This window comes from Amblyomma americanum, chromosome 1 (assembly GCF_052857255.1).
Source record: "Amblyomma americanum isolate KBUSLIRL-KWMA chromosome 1, ASM5285725v1, whole genome shotgun sequence".
Taxonomy (NCBI): Eukaryota; Metazoa; Arthropoda; class Arachnida; order Ixodida; family Ixodidae; genus Amblyomma; species Amblyomma americanum.
The window spans coordinates 238,578,682-238,596,659 of NC_135497.1; the positions used below are offsets into that span (position 1 = coordinate 238,578,682).

The 17,978-nt window shown below is 50.1% G+C and overlaps 1 protein-coding gene across 1 annotated transcript in view; it reads right to left on the reverse strand.

Annotated features, from left to right (window-relative positions):
- The window catches only part of Cad88C (cadherin 88C), a 114,254-nt gene that overhangs the window by 42,592 nt on the left and 53,684 nt on the right, over window positions 1–17,978 (reverse strand). The window contains exons 2-5 of the mRNA XM_077648777.1: window positions 3,808–3,972; window positions 3,184–3,335; window positions 1,085–1,147; window positions 196–285 (exon numbers count right to left, since the gene is read on the reverse strand). Coding sequence (XP_077504903.1) covers window positions 196–273 — 78 coding nt within the window. The 5' untranslated portion in view covers window positions 274–285; window positions 1,085–1,147; window positions 3,184–3,335; window positions 3,808–3,972. The remainder of the gene's footprint in view (window positions 1–195; window positions 286–1,084; window positions 1,148–3,183; window positions 3,336–3,807; window positions 3,973–17,978) is intronic.

The following is a 17,978-nucleotide window of genomic DNA, read 5'->3' on the forward strand; positions in this document are numbered from 1 at the left end:
TCCGCGAAATCCAGAGTGCACTAATAAGTCCAAAGGTTTTAAATTAATAAACAGTCAAACGTACAACTTATGCCTTGCAGTAGGCATTAATTTATACCGCGTTCAGACCGAAGTCCGTGCACAAGTGTAACGTTACTAGAACCGCTGACATGAAATCAGAAACAGACGGCATTCAAGGACACAAAGAGAACATACCTCTGGAACAGTGATGGTACTCCTGTACTGCTTGAATACTGGTTCATTATCATTGACGTCATCGACAATTATTAACATAGTTTGTGTGATCTGCAGCAGGAAAAAGAACGAGAACACAAAGTTAGAGCCTGCTCTGTATTCAAAAAATGACTTTGAGCCGTGCATCATGTTTGTAACGGATGATACAAATGACAACGAAAACTGGAGAGTTGAAGCTCAGAGCATGTAACATTTAGACCACCCAGCGCAATTTATTCCCGGTTACGTGACTGCTTATCTAAGTGAACAGATTTCTCAAGTCGCTCAAATATAGTATCCTTTATGCTCCCTTCTCAACGTGGGCATACTATTCTCGTACGCTCTTTGTCCCCGCCACCGGTTTTCAAATAGCGAAACGGTCGCCTTTTAAATGCACCAAAATGTACCGTAAACGCCAACGAGTCGTTCCTTATCTTTATACTACCGAAAAAAAAAAGAGCCACAAAGGGAAAAGCTTCCGAAACAAGCAAGCAAGCAACACGCGGACTCGTCGCCGCGCGGCTACTCCGAGGCGAGCCAGTTTCGTGACAGCGCGTGCCCATACAGCGACCGCCGGTGAAACTGGTTCCCGGTGCACACGGCCGTCCACCGGTTTAATGCTCGCCCTAAACGAACGCGTTCGGGATGATACTCGAACATGCCGAAGAGTGAGGGTGGAAGGAGGAGGGGGCGGAGGCCTCCCTTGCATACACGAATGGGGCGCTTGTCGGCGTAACGAGGCATGATTTGCATGCTTGCCTTACGACGCGCCGGCTGCGTAGATGCGAGTGTGCGCCGCAAGTCGCGCTTGTAACGGTACGCGGAACGGGAAGAGACGAAGGAGTGTGGAGTGGGGGATTGGCGGACTTACGTATTGGCCTTCGGGCAGGCGCCCGTCCGTGAGAGTGAGCACTATGGTGTGCGAGTCCTTCACCTGGAAAGAAAGAACGGCCCCGGCCAGGCTCAGCGAATGATGACAGGGGCTTCGGCACGGATGTGTGCGTGCACATGCGCGATTTTGTTACGCCACGGAGCTGGCGGCGTGCCGCCATCTTTAGCGTTAAGGCGCCTCCACCGAGAACGCGGGACCGGCGGCTAACAATAATCAACATGGCACTCCTGCCGGCATTTGCACCGCCCAGAGCGTAAGTGAAGACGCCCAGCGTTCGAGACAGAAGCGTCCATCGAGCCGTTGCGGCGCCGCCTGCGTGCAGTCAGGCGGGTGGGGCCGCGCAATCGGTTCGACCATCTGCTCCTAGGAAAGCGCTGGTATCCGAACGGTGACCCGTTTGCCTGGCACGGTTTAGACAAAGTAATACCCATCGCGGCCTGGTCGCGCGTTTCCAATGGAAATATCCCTTCGTGAAAAGCAGCACTCTGCCGCTATTCCGCCAGACTACCTCTGCGTGCGCGATAGACGCTCTGCAGACACACACTGAGAGTTTCACACACTGGATACGCTTAGAAGTTTTATTTTGCAGACATTGATATTTTTCTCTTTTTTTCATTCAGCAAGTGTTTGTTTTGCAATCCCTTTTGGCTATAATTGCCACAGTGCCCCTAATTGCTGACCTTTCTTTCTCCCTATTGTAGTTTGCATGCCATCACTAGATTTTTATGTAATAAAATTTCAAGTATAACTAGTGAAAATTGAATGCAGCACCATATATCTGCTGAGCGTACCTACGCTGAGATTCTGTCTGACCTGCCTTCGGTCGAACCTTTCTGTCTTGGTACAGTTACTCAAAGGGCTCTTCTTTTCTCCTTGTATCGTTTCTCCTTTATCGCAGCCTAGAGAGACGTCATGGTGCGCAATAAATGTGGGCTCCACGTACCGTACGAGCCGCTCGGTGGTCGCGCGGAAATCTCGCGATGCGATCTCGAAAGGTCGGCTCAAAATTCCGCTGAACGTGCCGAGATCTGCGCTCCAGATCTGCTGCCGTTATTGAGCCGCGCTTCGACACGGCGCTGCAACTTCCTGTATACGGAGACGATGGAGCGTCGTCCCGCACGCACGGATAGCGCCAGCGGGTGATCCTCCCCACCGCGACGCGGACCAGTTACGTGGGGCAGCTGGCGGTCGTACCTCCGTGTTCCTCTCTCAGTACGGGTCAACGCAACACGGCGAAGCTTGCTGGCGCAGACTGTTCCCTCACCAAAGGAAGAAGAAAAAAAAAAACTTCGCAGTAGGCTTTCTTTTTTTTTTTGCACAAATCTCGTACACATCTATATACGAAATATGTGGTAACTTTCCTTTGCAGCCGCGTGGCTGCGCTAGGGGTGAATGCTGATGAGTAATTACTCCCTTATTTACAATCTGTTCCTCCTCCGGTAAATAAAAAAAACACTAAGGCGCCCGTTTGCTGTGCGATGTCAGTGCACGTTAAAGATCCCCAGGTGGTCGAAATTATTCCGGAGCCCTCCACTACGGCACCAATTTCTTCCTTTCTTCTTTCACTCCCTCCTTTATCCCTTTCCTTACGGCGCGGTTCAGGTGTCCAACGATATACGGGACAGATACTACGCCATTTCCTTTCCCCAAAAACCAATTATTATCCGGTAAATGAAGAGGCAATAAAATAAAAAGGAGACACAAAGAGAGCTTTTTCTGACCAGGCCGGAATTGAGCCGCACTGCGATCCCGTTATTATTTCCTAACACCGCTCTTAACGCTGTAACTGAATACGAGTGAAGAGCCGACGCTCCTGCAGCAAGGCACCTCACTGTATCAAAACACTATTGCGCTGTTGTTAGCTTTGGATGCTATAGCCCCAGCGCTGACAAGTCAGGGAACTTGCTAGAACCCTATACTGCTTAGACCGTGGAATCGCTCGTGCAATATGCTCTCACACGGTCCTAAATTTAAAAAAAAAGAAAGCGCCGTTACAGGTTGGTGGCGTGAGAGGCAACGCTGCCCCGACGCTGGCAGCACAGCGAGCGCAATTGGTGACACGGATGCGCCTCGCTCACCTCTCTGTCCAGCTCGTGTCGCAGGAAAACGTCGGCCTCGGTGGCGCTGACCCTTTCGAAGCGCAGAATCTCGGGTCCCTCGGGACCCTGCGCCCCGAACGTGAGCGTGTCGCCGTCCGCATCTTCGCCCCGAAGCCGGTACAAGGGCTGGCCTGCAAACCCCGCGACCGCCACGGCGGGAAAACGACAGTTACGCCATCGCTGGCAAAGGCCAGATATAGATTGCCCGCAGATAAGCGGCACAGTTCTCGAGCTAAGACGGCGGCGATATATAAAAGAAAAAAACCGCAACACATTCCTCCCCGTTTCGGGGGCCACCCAAGATCAGACGAGCCACGGAAACGGGACTGAAACGCAGTGGCCTCGTTCTTCTTTTTCCCCGAACCTAAATGCGTTGCCACACTCGTTGCGTGGTGCCAGTCGGCCCTTATGTTAGATGCAAGAAAGCAAGGCCTAATGAACTCAACTGTCTTAAGCCGCTTTGTCCCAGCACATAAATTGCTTTTAGCGATGAACTGCATGCGGTAACTCTTGCTTTTTTCTTATGTGGCCCAGGGGAGCGCGCTGCTCTGACAAACGTTAAACTTTCTGCGGCGCTGGCAGTAAGCGTCCCGCAGTACTCACCTAGGCTTCCCGGTCCTTCCTTGATCCTGACTACGATCTCGCTGATGCCTCCCAAGGAGAACCTGGGAAATGTATTGCTCCCTCCTGCGTCAAGAAGAAAGAGGAAGTTGCGGGAAGGCTCGACTACTGATCCGGAGTTCCCGGGTTCGAACCCGACCGCGGCGGCTGCGTTTTTATGGAGGAAAAACGCTAAGGCGCCCGTGTGCTGTGCGATGTCAGTGCACGTTAAAGATCCCCAGGTGGTCGAAATTATTCCGGAGCCCTCCACTACGGCACCTCTCTCTTCTTTCACTCCCTCCTTTATCCATTCCCTTACGGCGCGGTTCAGGTGTCCAACGATATATGAGACAGATACTGCGCCATTTCCTTTCCCCAAAAACCAATTAAAAAAAATTAAAAAACATAGTCATGGCGGTAGCTTCAGCAACTGTAGTTCCTCTGTGGGGTTTGTTCGGTTTCATCATCATCATCATCAGCCTGACTACGCCCACAGCAGGGCAAAGGCCTCCCCCATGTCTCTCCAATTAACCGTGTCCTTTGCCAGCTGCGCCCTGTCCTTTACCAGCTGCGCTGGTCGGTTTGAATGTAGGAAATTTAACATCTTTGCGTGACCACTTCAAGACAAAGCTTGTAATCAGCCTGGTTTCGCTTTCTCACCTCAACCGTATGCACACATTAAATAGTGTTCAAAAATTTTCCCGGCACTTTCTAGGGCAGGGTGATTGATCGATAACCTTTTAACTGTTTCAAGTACTTGGACCAATAGAACAGTGCGTGAATCAACACAGAAAATAAATACGCTGTTAAACAAATCAACGCAGGCAATGAACGACGCCGAAAAATTTAATCGAGGCCCGTTCCTAGTCACCACGTTTTGTATTGAAATTCCAAAAGCCCCTGTTAGCCACAAGTGAAGCGGATGATGCCGCCAAGTATATCTTTCCACACGTGCGCTTTCAAACAAGGTTCAAGCCGCACGACTCTCATATCAAAACCGTACTGCGTGAAAATTATGCTCCTTTGTAACATTGAATAAACAGAGATGCTACAGCACGTGCATCATTTAAATGTTTCGTTTTTCTAATTAACTCACGACGCCTTGCGATCCGATTCTCTCTTCACATCAATTTCTGTTGACGCCAACGAACTTCAAAAGTTTATGCATTGTTTGCACGGTTATTGATTTAGTCAAACAATACGTTGCGGGGATGCGCGAGGCAGCGCTATAGCAAAGTGCCTAATGATTCCCACAGAAGCCGAACTCGACGAATGACGACGATGAATACCATCAGGAGACCACGACGTTCAGCGACAGCTTCGGCACATTCAGCTGCGCCGAACCACGTGCAATCGAATTAATAATTTATTTTCTCTCTTGCCCTCTTTCCTGTGACCAACACGTGGTCTGCCACAGGGTACCAGCGTGGGAAGGACGCAGCATAATAAATGCAAGAGGCTAAGGGAGACAGAACAAAGGGCAGACGTCTGGCGAAGAGGCGCACGTTTTACTGGCGTCGAGAATTCTAGGAAGAACAATGGAAGCAGTGAAGGAGGCGCGCGTCCAAGCGTCGTCGCGAGGCCCAAACAATAATGGCAAGAGCGTCGCAAAGGCGGCGAAACAGCTCGGTGTTCGTAACGAAAACTCGTTGCACTCGAAATACCTGATGCAACCTTTAGGCTGCCTGCCTCGACGGCCGCCTAGCAGCGTTGGTAAAGGGCAAGGCCGTGCGCTTTCATGCATGTGGAAACCGCCACTTGCGCGTGAAAGAGCAGAGAGATCGAAGTGCGCGAAGGAAGACATTTACCCTGCGCACTAGTTGTACTTCGTGTCTGCGACGTCCACCTTGAACGTGCGGTTCTAAGACATATTTTTTGCTCTCAGAACAGAGGGGTTGCAAAGACGCTGCCATTATTTGCAGCTCTCCGTACTTCTCTAGCAACGTTAGCTACTGTCCCGACTGCTGTTAATCTAGAGCTGCATTCCAAGAGCACACTCTCCGCAGGGGTAGCTCATGGTAGGCGCCGTTGAACGGCTCGTTTGCTGTCAAAATCCGTCGCCGATCCATGCAACGGTGCGGAAACGAATTGCTGTAGCATCCTCGATTGCTCGCCCTCCCCACCATCTCTACCCCCCCCCCCCCCTCTCGACTGATTTATTTTCACTGGGGCAGTTTCATAACCTGGCCAAAAGCTCCCTGCGTGCAAAAGCAACGCCTCGGCGCGATGAACGGACCGCACCATTTCAGACGGGCGTGATGGGAACAAGGGAAGTGAGCGATGAGATCAGTCGCCCTCTTGCGCCAGGGCACCACCATGCGGCTGAACTCGTTAGGTGCTTCGCGTCTTTTTTCTTTTTTTTTTTTTGAGCGAAAACCTGCGCGGTACGCGACGAGCAGCAGCACACCGGCGCGCGTCCTGCAGGGTGGCAGGAAGGGGCCTGCGAGAGCCCACGTCAGACCGAAACACCATGAAACACGCTCCCGATGCGCGCACGGCGGACGAGGGCGCTGCGGGCGCGCGCACCGCTGTTCCTGACCCGGCCCAGCGGGGGCCACGCCGAGCAGCGAGCGTGCGCCGCTGACGCATCCCATTCTCACGACGGCCACGTCACCCCACGCTCTCGCGAGAGGGAAAGATACGGGGACCGCTTCCCGCGTCTTCGTGAAATAAACAACGACCGTTTATTTCGGTGTTGGCGTTGTTTTGAAGGGCGAACCGCAAAGATCGCGAAAGAATTCACTGACGATCAATGGCTGAAACCGCCTGTCAGAGACCCCGCTCAGGCACACGCTACCGCTTCCACAATCACGTGAGAACTTTCCAGGTGAGCGTAAAAAAGATGCAACTTTGGAACGAGATAAACGCGCTGCGCGAGTGGAAGCACGAGTGGCCTCTGAATATAGACCCCGCAGACTGCATTTTCAAGCGCCCTCTCCGTACATGTTTAATAAGACGGAAATCGCTCGAGCACGACATTTTCAGTTCTGCGGGCTGCGTGCGGTTGGATGAAATATATATATATATGGAGCGTTTAGGTACGGCGTCTTTCATGGCCTGTGGCTGCTTCGGAGCGTCAAAGTCGGTCGGAGCATTAGAGGGCTAAACAGCACGTAATGCGCGTAAAGTAGCACGCGTAACGGTTCGCTAACTACGTTTTGGGCTCAACCGCGTAGGCAAGCGAGCGCTTCAAGTTTCGTAACTTGTTTCGCAGCCAGACAGATAGCTAGGGGACCACGAATACGAGCCACACAGCGACGCCGCCGTCTCATTCGTCCACCCATGCACGCACCTGTTTGCCCACACACCCTGAATATGTAAACGGCGCCCGTACTCAAGAGGCGAACCGCGGCCTCTTCGTAGATAACGCTGCATAACGGGACAGCGCGCTTTAACGAACAACCATGCGTGTTTCCGTGGCGCATCCTATGCGACTAGCATACCCAGCCCCCGCGTACTCGCTGCGAGGACGCACAATTTTGGAGAGTTTCCGATGGCGTGGAAACGATGGCGGGCATAGATTTCCGAGCAAGAGCCGGAGGGCACGATGCATCAAACCTCTCGCAAGGAAGCGTGCTCCGTGATTGAAGCCCACCCGCGACACACCCTCGCTTAGGCTGCTGTTAGCGGGCTATCCTCGCGGCAGTCAACGATCATGCTCTGCGTGGCTGGTTGCGCGCGACCTCTTATGTGCGTGAGGAGTTTTTGCGAATACGGCCCGTGGCCCCGGAGTTTCACCGAAGTAGAACTATGGTTTCAAATTATGCGCTGATTCGTGTCGCGCGAATAAAACTCTCGAAGTATTTCTGTTGGTCATCTGACGCGCCTGAGAGCATTATTTTTTCGACTGGATATTTAGCCTGGCTTAATTAACTTTGAGCCGCTGAAGGTACAGTCTTTGCCAAAAGTAACCAAGCAATGGGGTTTATTTCTTAGCAGCGTTGCGGAGCAAATATGGCACCCCAGAAGCTCTAAATCTTTGTAAGGTAAGCATTACCATTGTCCTCACCGCTCTAGACCTTTTGTTCTGTGGGGGTGCCAAATGGGTCCCGGGGTTTCCCTAGAAGCAAACCAGGTTACTTTTGGCAAACACGGTACGTGGTTTAAAAGCTCCAGTTAGGAAGTTATAAGCGCTAACAGAAACGCCGATCAGCGCATTCATCTGAGAAAGCAGCCGTAGCTCTTTACTCTCTTCTGAAAGTATGGGCATATTTTACCTTTCGCTCTGGAGCAAGCGCTAGAATGCCTGCAGGCGCCCTAGATAGCGACTGCTCGCGCGCGGCGATAGCCACACCGGCAGCAGCTCCCTGGTCGCCCGACGACAACGCCCACTATATGAGCGCTGCAAGCGCGGGCTTTTCCACAAATTCCCACATGGCACAGACATACAAATTTTCGCGCAGTCTTCTGGAATAACAAATTTTGACGTTCTGAAGAAAGGTACTGACAGAAAACTGAAGCAATCGGTTGTTTCTACCATGCACCTTTGACGACTGAATATTTATTGAATGAATCTTTATTAACTGCACAGAAGTAGAATATACTCGTGAGTGTACCAGGGCCGTTATTAAGTAACGATTGCTTTTAACCGACTTTATTTCATTCTCACATTTTCCGTGCCGACTGGCCGACCCGGGTGATAACGCGGGGCTGCGACCTAGTAGCGAAGTGCAAAATGAATAGGACTGGAATAAAACTGTTTGTTTATTCCGCGCCAGGTCAACACCCACAATGGTCCTTTACTTATATTCTCCCAAACACTCTCTCCTTTCCATCAAACTATGTTACGTGAAACACCCCGCATGCCATATATGAGTGCGACGTCAAGAAAGTTTACTCTGGCAAGCCCAAAAACAAGGCCCACATGCCGCCATGCTGAAAGTACGCAGCTTTAGCGGCGGCGTGTATTAAGAATCGGGTGGGGAGGGTGAAATAAAACCACTCTGCAAGGCGTGGGGTGGAGGGCTGCTGACGCCGGCGCGCAATCGGCTCGCGAGCGAAGAAGCCGCGCATCCCGCATGCACAACTCGGGGCGGCGGGCGAGGCGGAATCAACAACACGCTCGGACCAGGAAAGAGGAATCGAGGGCATTCAGCGCCCGTATGTACCACCACTGTACGACCATCGGCGGCGGCCTGCCGCACTGCTTCCCAGCTCTTCCGCGGCGGCAGCAGAGAACCCGTTTGGGGGGGCCACCCCCGAGCTCAGCACGTAGCCGCTCCAAGAGGAAGCACCGGGGGAGGCCGTAAAAGACGCCGGAGAATAAAGAGCGGCCGCAGAAGCGCCGCGGCGCAGCAGATCCACCCTGCGGTGGCTCGTGCGCGCAGGGCGTTGGACACCGGCATTGGGGCACCGACAGCCCTGCCTGTGGCGCGTGCCACCCCCCCCCCCCCCTCGTCTCGAGCTGCGGGCGTAGCCTGGCCAGCACTGCGCGAGTGGCGTCCGCACCTCCGAGAGCGCGAGTGTGTGTACGCGCGCGCTCAGTGTCCGCGTGTTTCTTCTTGCTTTCACGCGAATGGAGCTGCCAACTTTTGGAGCTCTCTCGTAAAGCAAACACCGCCTCAGAACGAAATGTGATTTCGACAAACGCCCGCGTCAAATGCCGACTGTTGTTTGAGGCACGGCTTATTCTCCAAGATGTCCAGCTTTAAGTTTTCACGTACTAGACGGTCGGGACCGAGCATGGACGGAGCTGCGCTCACGGGCGGATTTAAGGTAGGGCTCTGGGCCGGCAGCCACTCCCCCCCACCGAGAGATTTCGCTTGAGGAAAACAATGTTAAAGCCCATTTTTAGAGAAAAAAACGCCCATGAAATGCGTGGTTCAAATGGGGCCGCTCCCCGGTTCAGCCACTCCAACACTGACCCATAAATTCGCCCGAGGCTGCGTCCGAGTATAGCGATCCCGACTGTGACAAGCGCTGTGCCGAGTAGGAAAGCAGCGATCGCTGTTGCATCGACTGGGCATGGCTAACTGGTTCCGTCATGCGGGCCCCGTCACTCATCAAAGCATGCCTGCAGCAGAATGTTATCCGATGTATCACCTTAGAAGTCAACTACCAAAAGTGCCAGCCCCCATAACACCTTATCGCATTGCAGTCGGGAGGGTGGGCGAGGCAAGCTTACTGCGCGGACTTGGCGCTGGGTGTAGGAATTTGAAGCGCAGTCGCCTTGTTTCAGTTTTACATCTGCATGTGACTTGGCAGCAACGTCGTGGGGGTCTGTCTGTGAATTAGTTATGTTGGCGGGAACTTAATCAGACAACGCAGCGATCCAAATTACGACACTTCGGACGACGATGGCCATAAATGGTGAATGCCTATAGACATGCGCCACTGCGTGAGGAGTAAAGCCTCTCTTTTATCTTCTGTAATAAGCTACAGCAATTAAAAGTTGACCCCTGCGAGGGATGAGCGGTGGTATCAACACGAGAGTCAAGTGCAGAACAACAGACGGCGATACGAGTGCACTATGACCGGCTGCTCTAGTTCCCTGCTCAGTTTAATCGAAGAACATTGTATGTGCCTTGTGATAGACCAGTGCGAGCTTTACTTGCGTGGAAGAGAATATTTCGAGTTGAGCCTTTTTATCATTTGTCGCTTTTTTTTTGCCTTACTGGCTTCGCAAGCTTTCTAAATCACTTTACGACACAAACAGCGTGCGTGCAGGTGTTGCCCTTGCTCTTTCAGCTTATCTTCACCACTGACAGAGGTCCAGCGAAGGGGAGTAGTAGCGATGTGCATTCTTCTTAATGTCATCGTTTAATTTGGCTGGATCCCCTTGCGGAGTTAGGCATAGCGGCTAAATGGCCAGACCGTTGAGTTTTAAGCACGCCACTGCACTTGGGAAGGCAAAATAGTGGTAGACTTATGGTTGCGTCATCGCTTAGAACGCGAACGAGTGCGAACGCAGGTTAGCCCATTGCAAAAAGTACTTTTGTGACCGCACATTGCGAGAAGTTATTTTTTTTCTTGTTTTTCACTACCTGGTTAACGCGGAGCTGCTCTTTCACGCACTTTACATGATAAGCTGGCAAGAATGAAATGTCGCATGGCGTTAAACTGAAAGTAGTGTTACCCAAAGTATCCAATACCATAGAGCATTTGCTGCACGACACAGACAGGAAGTGGTGTTTTCGTGTTGTCTGTGCGTCGTATGTCTTCTCGTTAAACTGTCGAATTCCGAGGAAATAACAATTCTGTTTCAAACTGTACTGAATAGAATGAATGGCCTCGCCAATTATCCAGACAATTACTAGCAGTGACTGCATTTACGTCACTTGCTTGCGTTCTGACGAAGTGAACCATGAACATTTACATTCTCCCTGTTTGTCCCCCTAGTGAAGGAAAGGCACGATCGTATCGAGCAGTGTAGCTGACAAGGACGTCAACACTATACTCTCCTATATCATTCGAGTATCTGCCGACAATAAAAAGCTAATTTCATCGTGAGCACTGCGCAGGGTGGGACTCTAAGATTCCATGCACGTGGAATAGTGCTCAATCGTTTCATTCCAATACTTCCTCGCCTACACCTTCAACTGTCCTAATCTCTCTCTCTTTCCCGTGCAAGCTACTAACACAACACAGTTTCAAGATCGCGCCATTTTGAGCAGGACAGTTTCAGTGGTGCAATTCATTTCTTTTGACTAACTGTAAAAGCTTTAAAGTAGAAATGCGTGCGGGATGAACCCTTTCTTCTAAAATGGCAGTACACATTATGGCTATCCTCGCGCGAAACCTAGTCACCGGTGAGCGCGGGGCAGCGTGCAACTCGTCCGCGGACCTCCGTGAAACTGGCCGCTTTCTGCGTTCCTCACGGAGTCAATGTCCTGCTCGGCACTGCGCAAATATACCTGCATAAGACTCTCTCTTTCTCTGAACGAACAACGCCCGCCGCCGTGGCTTCGTAGTTATGGTAACCCCTCCGTGTGTGCCTTCTTCTCCATCCCCCCCTTCCGCCACGTTTTCAACTTTGAACTCTGCGCGCCTGCGGCCGCTCCTCGTGGGCCGCTTTGTGATGAGGCGGCCGGGCGTGCGTGGAGGCCACTCTGCGCTTCGTCCGGCGCTCGACTCGTCTCCCAACGCTTCCGTCCGCTCTCGGCGCTCGCGAAGAAAAAGCGACGCGTTCTTCGTGATCGCGTGAGTGAGGGACCGGCGATCGCGCTTTGAAAGCCGCCGCCGAGGGCGCCACTGCGGATATATAACCCCTTATTTTACACCCTGAGCACACTCCGCGTGCTTCATGACGCAGGACTGAAATGCAAGTTTGCCGGCCACTATTCCGTGCTTTTCTTCTCGACTAGCGTTTCTTTTTCTTCGCGCCCCCCTCAGCGCGGCCGCCCGGTCGTAAAGAAAAGATCTCCACGGATGTCCTTCGGGAATGACGCCCGCACGCGGCTACAGACGTGTCCGCCTTGCTCACGAAGAACTGCGTGTAAGCGGGCCGTCGTCGTAAAGAAGCATTAGGCGAGGAACGTGTTGCGCGATTCATGGACGTGAGCGCGCGCCTTATTGGACTGCACTAGACTGCATTGCAGCTACGTGCCCCGGAAGGCGGGACATCGTTCGCGGCAGCCCCCCCCCCCCCCCCCCCCCCCCCCCCCGGGGTCGACGGGGACCGGGCCTGAGCGAACGGGCGAGGGCCGGTTTGCAAAGAGCACCGTTTCGTCATCTCGTGCATTTATGGCAGACCATACAGCGCTCCCTGGTTCGTCGCCGCAACTGGTACTACGTGAGTGGCGCGCTCGTGTAACGTCACGCTCGTTGGCTTAAAGTGAACCGGTGGCTAAAAAAGCACGTACGGGATTCCGGCACTCGCCCGGTTCCGGATCCGGCAAAGGGGCGACGAACCAAGTCTGCCGTAAATAACTCCATTTCACCCGGTTTTTGTAAACAATGCTCTCGCGACTCGCTGCATGTCGTCCATCGATCAGCGTGCTGAGTGCGGCTTCTCACGCAGGCATATTTCTGGACCTGTTACAGGCAGGTGGCCTCTCCTAGCATCGCCCTCTCTGGAGCCCCATAGACGTAGATAACAAGCGTTACTGGCTTGTAACCTCTGTTTCTCATTTCAATAAAGTGTACATGCATTCTACGAGCTACTTCGATTGCTCGCGTTAACCGGCTGCGTTCACCTAACCATTCGAAGCTTTATACGGCCGTTGACACAAGCGGGCCTGTTCTTTACTGCATCCACGGTTTCATTATTACGAACCAGGTACGCGGGACCCTCAGGGCGGATTTATGAGGGAGAGGGCATGAACCTGTCTCCCCACCCCAGAAGCGAGAAATTTTACGCAGGAATACCATGCCGAACACAATTTTTTTCGGCCAAAAAATTTCGGCAAAATACATGATTCAAATCGAACCGCCCCTCCAACCGCCCGCGCCATGAGGGACTTATAAATCCGCCCCACTTTATAGCGCCACTGTATCGCGCATGCACGCATCATGCCTCCCATTTTTATGCTAGAAGTGTGAGTGCGCTTTAAACGATGCACCAAGCGCCGTTCACTTCTCTACTCGTCTGAAATGTTTAGCTGTGTTCCAGGTTATGTCCCTATTTGCGTTTGCCATTTTCATGGAGAAAAAATTACCAAAACCAATGTAATCAGTTTGTTTTTCTTTATGTGTGTGCAACCTTCGTCAAACATACACATGCCACTAGGGTTAATTTGGGAGAACTGTTTAACATTTACTCTTTCAGATCTTTTAAGAGCCCCACGGGTGCTACTCTTCTTAATGTCGATTCATTCTCGCATTCAGGGAAGCACCATTTCCTCGGCAACGGAAAACAAGTCGTCGCTGTAAGCAGTGCAACATCTGTTCTTAGTCCTGCCTTGTCCGGCGTCACTCGAGGCACAGCACTCGATTTTTTACTCTTTCTTATAAATCCTAATGACCTACCACGCTGCGTCATTAACAGCATCCGTCTATTTTAGGAGTGCTTGTAAAAACTAAAGTTAGTGATTCCGAACTGTAACTAAGCTTACAAATTAACTTTTTAGCAATTGCAAAGCGCTGTACCAAATAGCAAATGTCTCCCAACATAACCAAATGCAGACCAGTTGCCTTTCATAGATGTATTAATCTAATTACTGATAATTACTCTACGATTAGCTCACAAACACAAGCAACTAACACATGCAAATACCTAGAAGTTCATATTACTAAACGTATTTCATGATCACTCCATATTAAGCACACTATTTCCGGTGCAAGCCGATCCCTTGGGTACATACAGCGCACACTAAAATTCGTTCCAGCGCAACTTAAGCTACTTGCGTGCACAGCTCTCCAAAGTCGAGATACGCTGCCGTCTTTTGGGACCCGCATTAGAGTCGCCTGATCAAAAACCTAGAAGCCATACAAAACCGTGCAATTATCAAAGCAGCTAAACGGGCGAGTTGGTCGGTGCATACTGAAAGGCAAACATCGCAAATACGAAGACCGGAGAAGAAGAAAAACAGGACTCACAACGGAAAGTTTATTCGAAGAAAGCAACACAAGATATGGAAAAAGCAGCCAACCTATCAACACGTCGTCGTCATCATCATCATCATCATCATCATCATCATCAGCCTTACTACACCCACTGGAGGGCAAAGGCCTCTCCCATGTCTCTCCAATTAACCCTGTCCTTTGCCAGCTGCATCCACCCTTTGCCTGCAAACTTCTTAATCTCATCCGCCCACCTAACCTTCTGCCGCCCCCTGCTACGCCTACTTTCTCTTGGAATCCACTCCGTTACCCTTAAGGACCAGCGGTTATCTTGCCTTCGCATTACATGCCCTGCCCAAGCCCATTTCTTTCTCTTGATTTCGACTTTATCAACACGTACACAAACAAAAACCCGTGTTTTTACGTGGCATTAAGGCATGCAGCCTCACTATCATGTAATAAAATAGATGGCTTACTAACGCACTACCTTGTTTTCTTCCTCATGCGGTAGGCTTCCATAATCTCACGTGTCAAGCGAGACCGGTGCTTGTACAGGATATTACAATAGTGCAAGGAAGGAAACAAGATTTGCCGTCACGGATATGGTCAACGAGATTAGTAAACTTGTTAGCGTCCAAATTATTTGCATGCTCTTTAAAACGTGTATTAATGCATCGTGGGGGTAAGCATGAAAACAAAGTATGTGCCATGCGCAGAAGAGGCAGTTTATAAAATCCCAATGTCATGCAGACAAGTGTATATCGGGCAGACTGAGCGATGCATTAATACACGTTTGAAAGCGCAAGCAAATAATTTGGACGCTAACAAGTCTACTAATCTCGTTGACCATGTCCGTGACTGCAAATCTTGTTTTCCTTCCTTGCACTATTGTAATACCCTGTACAAGCACCGGTCTCGCTTGACACGTGAGATTATGGAAGCGTACCATATGAGGAAGAAAACAAGGTTGTGCGTTAGTAAGCCATCTATTTTATTACATGATAGTGAGGTTGCATGCCTTGATGCCACGTGACAATACGGTTTTTTGTTTGTGTACTTGTTTATAGGTTGGCCGCTTTTTCCATATATTGTGTTGCTTTCTTCGAATAAACTTTCAGTTTTGAGTCAGCGCTCGTCCTGTTTTTTCTTTTGCTCCGGTCTTCGTATTTGCGCTGTTTGCCTTTCAGCGTGCAATTATATTCGCCTACGCAGATTATACATCCTTCACAAGCGTCAATAAACTGAAGAAACGCGCCGCTCTCCACTACCTGTTCATCGCCGTAAAGTTGCCAGACTTGCACTGTTTCACAGATACTTCAACACACTATCACCCAGCACTCACGTCGCAGCGATCGCATATGTCTTATCGAAGTAAAAGATAAGAGATAGGTCCGGACCCTCAACCAACACCAGTCCCATTCGAACACACATTCTTTGTCCAAATTCCAAAGTGCGAAAGATTGGAACAACCTTCCCGCAAATATTTTTCGTACCACAACCTTAGAGCAGTTGAAAGAAAGGCTGACAGCCGTGGAAAATTGCTAACCCGCGTTGTTTATCTACGTTCCGCCGTTCGACACTTTTTCTCATACCGGCCGATATATAAGATATCATGCTGGAAGCTTGTTTACGCATCCACAGCTACCAGCTTTAACTATATACTTTGCTGTTTGATTTGCGTTTTCCATTTTGTGCTGAGATTGAATCCTCGACTCTCTTCGAGACTACTCTTTTTTTACATGCAGAAGTGAACAAAAAGATATATTTTCAATTTTCTCATATAAATTAGAAGTATCACGAATAAAAAGGACCTATTTGCTATTTCTGAATATATTATGATGCAATAATGCGTTTTTCGTCCGTCAGGAGTTGTTGGATACGTAACTGTTTGCCTTCAGTTCGTTTTTCATTTTTGCCGTTTCATGGACGCTTCTCATTGCGTTCGTTGTCCGTCTGTTTTAAATTACTACTAACTTGCCGTAACTTATTCTTCGGTGTACATGTATTATTACTGCATATTTTTATAAGCAGTGGGCGGAGTGCGAGGTTAACACAACCTCATCGAGACTTCTCAAATGGCAATTATCCGCGGCCACAACTACAGGATGCAACACCATCATCTTTCTCTGGATTTCAGAGTAGCCCCAGTCCAGGTCTTCCCCATTTTTGAACACATATAGTTTTAGATGAGGTTTAGTCTCCCAATCTTCTCGGGAGACACGCCAGAACAACCCACCAAGTTGTCGCGAAAGACACTGTTTGCGCAAGCCTAAAAAGCTCTAGACTGACTATTATCGACATTTCCGAAGATTTGGGCGTGTTTTCAGGCTCTACAGTAACTCCATGGACTGTGACACGCCCTGTGCAATGTGCTGAGCTAAGTGAGAGGAGCACGTCTCAAACACCGCACATCCGTGAAAAGAAATGCGTTTCTAGGATGATGTAGGTAAAGGAACACCTGGTGTGCATAAGTCACTAATAGAAAAGTGCAGTCTAATTATACGAATCGAAGTTCTTGTCATCCAGGAATTCTGAGGGAGAAATTATATGGCTTCTGCAATTCAGCATGGGCCTTAAATACGAACTGCTTCATAGGGTAACACGTGACACAAAAAAAAGGAAAAAATGATGACATATGTGTTGCATAAAAACAGTCCGTCCTTAACCATGCGCCAACTAGCCCCAAGGCAAACGCTGCTAAAAAGGCCTTAAATACGTCCCCTGCGACCTTAACGTCGCTTCATATCCCACCATATATGGTCAAAAGCGCTTCTTATCTGCCAATACTCTTCGTTAGACCCCAGACACAATTTTAGAGTTAGTTTATTCAACAATTACTATTCAGCGTTCTCGTAATAAATTTAAGATAAGTGCCAAAAAATCATAGCACCCATGAAATGTTAAAACATTGGAGTGGTATAAAGCTAAATGTTCGCAGCACAGGCGACGCGACATATCTCGGTATTGATATCGGAGCTATAGGAATGTTTCACCGAATCATGCCCGTAATATATATTAAAAAAATTAAGTATAAAGTTGGTATTTGCGCCATACTGCTTCCGGACATCAGAAAAAAGATTAATTGCAGTAATCAATAACACCGGTAACTAAATTCTAATTTCTTAACTGTCACTGTTAGGCGCATTTTTTATAACTGGAGACTTGTAGCTGACCTTTATTAATAGCCATATCATTATTTAGCATTCAGAAAATGCGATTCTCTTCGTCGCCGTGGCACAAGTTCTGCCCCCTCCGTCTTTCCCGATCAAGGGTCGGCGACCTGAAATAAAGCCACTCGTAAGTGACCTTAATACGCCCTGTCGGCTGCCAGCGCCGTACACGTAATAAGAAGCTGCTGCTTTTCTACGCAGCGGTATATTCGCCTAGTCTAATGATGGACTCTAGAGCACGAATCAGCGATAAACTGCGCAAAGTGCGTCGCTCCAGGCGAATTCGGAACAGGGTTCTTCATGGATGCTTAGATATTCAGTTCCGCCTGGGCAATTCAAGTTGAATGCGGCGGCAGAGAGAGCGAATGAAAATAAAGACACGGACGCTAACTAGCTCAGCATACCGCTCTCTGCGCAGTGTTGAGCTGAGGGGAGATGGAACGCAAGAAGAAATGAGAAAGATACAGCGGGCGGGCGTACGTGCGCACAGGGCATCATGGCGCGCAGTCAGAGGCGCTTTCGCAGTGCAGTCGCCTTCAGAAACCGTAGCAGTGGCTTCAGGGC